The sequence below is a fragment of the Dermochelys coriacea genome, chromosome 23 (assembly GCF_009764565.3).
Source record: "Dermochelys coriacea isolate rDerCor1 chromosome 23, rDerCor1.pri.v4, whole genome shotgun sequence".
NCBI classification, from domain to species: Eukaryota; Metazoa; Chordata; order Testudines; family Dermochelyidae; genus Dermochelys; species Dermochelys coriacea.
This window is the reverse complement of record NC_050090.1, coordinates 3170226-3177296: the sequence shown is the minus strand read 5'-3', so window position 1 is coordinate 3177296 and position 7071 is coordinate 3170226. Positions and strand designations below refer to the sequence as shown.

Sequence of the window (7071 nt, the reverse complement as noted above, 5' to 3'; positions counted from 1 at the left end):
TATCACATGGGTGTAGCTAAAACATATCCCAACATGTCTCCGCGTTGTCCGTGTAATAACCTCCAAGCTGGTCTGTCACCCAGCTTTGACCCCACAACCTTCTGCACACCCAGACCGTCTTGCGCCCAAGCTGGGGAAGTAGCTCCGGTCGCTGGGCGCCTGTACGTACACACACACATGCTTCTTTTCCAGTGAAATCCAACGTGCCACAAGCCAAGCGGCAGGGAATTGAAAGCAGGCGGTTTGGCTTTTCCAGAGGCGCAAAAGCCCAGCCAGAGCCTGGGGAGTCCCTGGGTGGGAGAAGGCTGGTGCCACACGGCGAGCGGCAGCCTGAGAACAGCTGCTGACCGCCCTTGGTACACCAGAGCGGGGGCCATTTGTAACTTGTTCTGCACCGATTTTCAGATCCAGCTGAAGGGCCTGGATCACGATGCTGTCAGGCCGCTGCCCATCCTTGCCAAATGGCTACGGAAATCCCTTGCCGAAAAAAGTAAGGTGAGGATGGGGGACGGCATTCCAGGCCTTTGCCCTATGGTTCTGGGTTTGTACAGCGCCTGGCGCCTGGCATCTGGGGGATCCTGCACCGTGGCCGGGGCGCCTAGGTGCTACCGTAATCCACCTAATAGCAATACAAATATATAGTGCTTGGCACAGGACGGTTCTGCTCCATGGCTGAAGCACCTAGGAGCTACCGTAATACACCTAATAGCAATACAATTGTACAGCACCTGGCACCGGTGGGGGGGGAAGGTCCTGCTCCATGGCCAGGGTGCCTAGGTGCTACCGTAATACAACTAATAGCAATACAAATATATAGTGTCTGGCACAGGAGGGTCCTTCTCCATGGCCAAAGTGCCTAGGTGCTACCGTAATACACCTAGTAGCTATACACATGTACAGCACTTAGCACCATGGGGGCCTGGTCCATGGCAGCTACCATACTATACCTAGTAGCAATAAGAACGTACAGCACCTGACATAATGGGGTCCTGCTCCATGACTGAGGCTCTTAGGTGCTACCCTAAGGCCACTCTGGATAAATCCCTGGTAAGTTGCACCCTGGGGCATCGGGGCCAGCTGCGATGAGATGGGGGAAGGGCATCCTGAGCCGCTGAGAAGGAAAGACACCGTTGGGATAGTAGTGAACTCTGTGCACATCTGTACATGTGCACGTGTCTGTACCCACACACCCCACTGCCCTCGGCTGGCTCGAGTCAACAACACTACAACCCTGTGTCCTACCCCTTCTAGTGCTGATGGCTAGCGGCAATTCTCCTTTAGCCCAAGTGACCTGAGTTCTATCCCCTGCCACCGCCACGCAGCCCCAGCGCTCCGTGCCAGGCTCTGAAGCCGCGGCTGTGACAAGCTGTAATGCCCACTTGCTATTTCTCTGGTCCCAGGAGTCTGCCAGATGCCTGGAGGGAGGTCTGATCTTCAACCTCTTCCACCTACTGAATGAAGATCTGAAGAATGTTGCCTACAAGTTCAATGAGTACTGCCACTGAAACCCTGTTGCTGTCAACCTGCCCTGCTGCCACTAGACCAGACATCTACAGAACTGAATGGGGAGGCGGGGGAGGGGGGGTGGAGGCGGGAGGAAGAAAGAGAGAAAGGCTGGGTGGGACCTTCTATATTTTTAAGTATTGTATTTATTACATATCAAGAGAAGATCCTGGCTCGTGACTGGCTGGAAAACAGTCACACGATGTAGCTTTCTCCTGGCTTGCCTTCTCAGGTCAATGTCAACCCCTCAGATTGCATCTGTGAGTTAACAAATCCTGCCGGCCTCCTCAGAGATTTACTCGCCGTTCCCTTGGCTAATTTCCTCTCCTTTAAGAAATTACGGCCTAACATTTTCGAAAGGGACTCGCGATCAGCACTGGTCAAAGCATGGCCAGATTTGTGGCTTTTTATCCCGGATTTGCAAACTCACTCTGAAGCGGGTGGACAGCGTTGTTGGATTTTCAAACTGTTGGATTTTCAAAACTCATGATTCTGAAATTTCCAGTATTTCTTAATGGTTTCATTTAAACGGTGCTGGTTTCTGCTCACTGGTGAGCGAACACAGCTGGTTTCTGCTCACTAGTGAGCAAAATTCAACCTTGTGTAGAAGGCGGGCACGGCTACCTAGGGGGTGAATTTCACTCCTGCAGAAGGAATTCTGCATTTGTGTTTTGAGGTTCAATCTGCCGTCCCTGGCTGCAGCAGTGTTACAGAATGTGTGTCTTATTTATGTAATTTATTTTCAGTCCCTGGAATTAGTGGGGTAATTATTGAAACTGGAGTTTGATTATTTATTTATTCACGGTTCGTCGTCTATGACTTAGATCATCTGTTAAGAGAGACATTCCATCCGACATGGTGCAATGAGCCGACTTGTATGTTTGTGTGTGCAATGCCACCCTCTGCTGGGGGGAATTGAGAACTGCTCCGACATGTGTCATGTGCTCTGTACTGCTAATGGAGGGGTTTTTAAATAATTATTTATTATGTGAGTGGCAGGGAGCCTGTGATTTCAGAAGGGGGGGAGAATCTGAGTTCTCTGCACTGTGCCATTTTGAGTGATGATGGGAGACATTTCACTTGGTCCTCGAGCCTTTTCCTATTGCTGTGTTGTGCCTTATGTCAGTGTTAATAAAAAGGCTGGTTAAAAAAAAACATGTATTTCTTGTCATCTGCATCGCCCTAGGGCTTGGGTCAGGCTGGGAGAGCAGTTCCATTTGCATCATTCTTGGGGCTTTCTAACGCCATCCCCAAAGCAGCTGCGGAAGGAAAGGACACGGGGCAGCTTTGAATAAGACACGGTGGTACAAGGTCCAGCAGGGTTAAAACCCACCACCTCTGGGTGTTGCCGCACTAGAACAAGGCCCAGCCACAGGGGTCGAACCCATGAATTTAACAGCACAAGGCACCGGCAATTTAGCCAAGGCTACAGCCACCACTGGAAGGGGACAGCGCGCCACCAGGAGTGAACACCGAGTCCACTCCTATGAGGGCAGCGGGTTTGTTAATCATTTACTGCTCTTGCTCTGCTGATGGGATCCGTCCAGAGAAGCACAGGGCCCAGACTCTTGTACCAGGTTCTCTCCCCTCAGCCGGGGAATTCCTCCCCTCCGAGGACAGGTCCGATACCGTTTCGCTCTCCCTTTCCTTTTCATCCCCTCTGAACCCAGGGAGATCTAACGACAGCCTCAAGGCAGAGCCCCCCAGAATGCAGCAGGGCTGAAGACAACAAAACAACCTGTGGAAACGGACCACCAAGGGCTGGGCGCATCATTGTAAAAAAAACGCAGTCCTGATTTTTGCTACCGCGCTCTCAAGTTGCTGGAAACTCCCAAGCGGCTCCAGACCGCTGGGAGCCTCGGCCTTTCAACAACGTGCCAACCTGCACAGGACCTTGCGGGTGGGGTCCCCCAGCCCTGTAAACCAGGGGGGTTGGCGCTCACCAGCCAGTGCATCTGCAGCACTCCCGGAATTTTCAGTCGCTTTTCTCCAGGGCTGGGTTTATTTCTCCAAATCCAAACAGCTCAGCGTAAGCCAGGTGGGGTGACTGGGTAGTCTTCCCTCCCCCCCCCCCCGAGCTGTTCCTAGGCCTCTTACCCAAGACCCATCACCTGGGAAGCTTCTAATTAGTCCCAGGTGATGGTGAGCGGCTAAGCCACGCCCCAGCCTGCGAGGCTCCTCCCACCCGCAGGAAACCACGCCAGGAAAGAAACCACCCCGCAGAACCTCTCCAGAGGCTGCTTGCCTGCAAAGGTGAGGGGTTTTCAGGATTGAGAGCCCCCCCCGCCCCCGGGGACTCCCCCACGAGGCCTCTATAGACAAAGGCAGGGCTGTGCTCCCAAGGAAACAGACACCCCCAGAGATTTTACTGTGGGGGGGTAGATTTTCAGAGTTAGTAGCAACTAGCCGCCCTGTCTCCCTGCCCCTCAATGGCTGTTCAAAGTGACTGCTGGAAAAGCGAGGATTCGAACCAGGAACACCAGAGATCCAGGCCAGCATCCTAATCACCAGGATGGTCTCCCTTGCCTGCAGAAGGGCTTCAAAAATAAGTTCATCAGTAACAATGCTTCCCTCCGCTGTCCCTGCTATTCCCAAGGGAACACAGGGTCTCTAGCAGAGAGTATTAGGCTGGGTTTTACAAAGGGATTTAGGCACAGAAAGCAGCTAGGCACTTCAAGGGGATCCTCCTAGGTGCCTCCCACTGTCCTTAGGGGCCTACCTGCCGATAGAGATAGGGCCCCAAGTTTCATCCGCTTGGCTCTGGAGCAGATCTTACAGTGGGGGAGGGATAGCTCAGTGCTTTGAGCATTGGCGTGCTAAACCCAGGGTTGTGAGCTCAATCTCTGAGGGGGCCATTTAGGGATCTGGGGCAAAAATTGGGGATTGATCCTGCTTTGAGCAGGGGGTTGGACTAGATACCTCCTGAGGTCCCTTCCAACCCTGATAGTCTATGATTCTATGTTTGCAGAGCTGCCTGGAGAAGGCCAGGTCCTTGGGAACGAGCTTCACTGGAAGCCAAGGATCAGATTACCCCACACACACCAGGTTCGGGGCCATGACCCAGGAGCCGGGGGAAAGCACACACCTGTCACGGCTGCAGAAGTGGGGGGAGCTTATCATGTGTCATTCCAGCTGGTGGGGGAGGGGGGAAGGGGAACTGCTCTCCCTCCCGCTCGAGCGTGAAAATGGAACCCTGGCGTCCTAGGGCTGCAGGAAAGGCAGGTGGCTGTTTGGGGAGTCCCTGGAGCAGCCCTATGCTGGGGCCAGGGCATCGCGTTGCTCATTTCTGCTCTGCCTTACAAACAGGGAAACTGAGGCACAGAATGAGTGAAATGATTCACCCATAGTTGCACGGCACAACCAGGAGTAGAACCCAGGCATCCTGAGTCAGGACGCCTGGGTTCTCTTCCCTGCTCTGGGAGGGGAGCGGGATCTAATGGTTAAAACAAGTGGAGGCAGGACTCCTGGGTTCTATTGCCAGTGATATCTAGTGGTTACAGCACAAGAAGTTTGGGGAGTCAGGACTTCTGGATGACCTCCGTGCTCTCCCAGGCCTCAGTTTTCCTAGCTATAAAATGGGGGGAGGACAATAACACTTCCAACTCCTCTAAGCCCATTGCGGGGCTGCGGTGAGTGACCCCACCTTTCCAGGGGGAGCAGCCCCCACCCCACTAGCTGCCACCCCCCCCAGGTGCCCGTGTGAGGCCTTGGCGGGGAGCTCCCTTGGCAGGACACACTGTCCTCCGCTGTGCCACCAGCTTTCCCTTTTCCCACCCTTATCACACCTGCCCCCAGCGTCCTTATGCTCCGCCCCCCCCAGCAGGGGCCCAGTCTCGGAAGAGGGGCTCTATAAACGAGAACCGCTGCGGAGGCTCCCCCATCGGCACTGGGATGATGGCCACCGCTCACACCCTGCTCCTCCTTCCTCTGCTCCTGGCCTCGGCCTGGGCCCAGTGCCCGGCCCCGGCAGATCTGACGAACGCCAACGGGAGCAAGATCTGCTCCCAGCTGTACACCGACGACAGCCCCTACTACGCCCAGTGCTGCATGGGCAAAGTGCTGCAGGTGCAGCCCGGCGACGACGTTCCCTACATACCGCTCGGCTGGAACGACAAGATCTCTTCCCTGGTGGTGGCGCCACGATGTGAACTCAACGTCTGGTCCAGGACGGGCAAGAAAGGCTACACCCGCAAGTTCAAAAGCGGGGTGGTATATCGGCTGCAGGAGATCAAGAAGGGGCTCTTTCGGGACTGGGACAACTCCATCTCCGCCTACTACTGCAAGTGCTACTGAGACGAGGCCGGGATGAAGCAGTGAGACCAGGCCTCCAGCCGGGCCAAGCCTTTATCCCACCACTGACACCAAAGCTCCAGATGGGCCAATCCTTAATCCCACTGCTGCCGCCAGACCTCAAGATGGGCCAGTCCTTAATCCCACTCTCACACCAAACCTCTAACCGGGCAACCTGCATCCCTGACTGCTTTGGTATTCAGTGCCTGCCCACCGCCTCCAGGAACAGCTGTCCCACGGCGCCTGAGTGATTGCTGCCAGATCACAGCACCGTGGGTTCGTGCCCACATCCCCAACCCCCTCTGTGGCTGAGGCTTCTGGGACGGCTTTAGCCCCGCTCTCACAGGTGTGCTGTTTGTCTGAAACCTAGGTGATTTTCCTGCAAGAAAATGCCAATGGAAAAGCATCTCAGCATCAAAGAGCTGTACAGAGTGGCTGGTAAATTCCCCTTTAAATTGCAAACCCCTTTGGGGGGGGCTGTGTTAAGCTGAACTTTATCCAGCATCTAGCGTGTGCTCGGCGGTACCAAATAACAATCAGTTGATATTAACAAATAGATCACAAGCTTCAGCTTTTAGCTGGTCTGAGTGACCCAATTCAGCATCCATTTAGCAGCCAGAGAGGTTAAATGCTCTATCTACATAATACTTCCAGGCGACTGTAATCTTCATAGGCCTTGCTTGGTTTTACTCCCAGATCCAATTCTCTTCAAACCCTCTCCCCCGCACGTGGCTTTTATCACACCTTTCCCTGCAATAAACATAATTGCAATGATGAGACAGTACTAGTAATTGCTAGTTCTTCCAGCAGCAGATGGCAAAGCACTGCACGAAGGAAGGCAGTGGCAGGATCCCCATTTCACACATGGGGAAACTGAGGCATGGAGCAGGGAGGTGACTTGTCCAAGGTCACCCAGCCAGTGAGTGGCAGAGCCAGGGATAGAATCCAGCCAGGCCACGCCGCCTCTCTCATTTCCCACTCAGGGTTTAGCTCTCTCAGCCAGTACTTGAGCGTCTAAGCCCCTCACAATGAGTTTATCCTCCAGCGAGGCAGAGCAGCGCTAAGATCGCTATTGTACAGCTGGGGAAACTGAGGCACGGAGCGACTCAGGCCATGTCTGCGGCTGGAAGTTTTGGAGAGTGGTGGCTGGGTGCGATTTCTATAGTGGCAAAGACTGTAGTGTCCTCGCAGCGATATCAGCGTAAATGACCTCTTACCGGGTGTGATGGGATCCCCAGGGTGCAACCTGGGACTATAGGACCGTGGGGCCCCCTTGTC

At 54.2% G+C, this 7071-nt stretch overlaps 1 protein-coding gene across 1 annotated transcript; it reads left to right on the top strand.

Moving 5' to 3' along the window:
- The first annotated feature begins 5397 nt into the window (after window positions 1-5397).
- SYCN (syncollin) lies at window positions 5398-5796 on the top strand. The gene has a single exon (XM_038382349.1). The coding sequence runs from the start codon at window positions 5398-5400 to the stop codon at window positions 5794-5796; it is 399 nt and encodes a 132-aa protein (XP_038238277.1).
- The last annotated feature ends 1275 nt before the right edge of the window (window positions 5797-7071 follow it).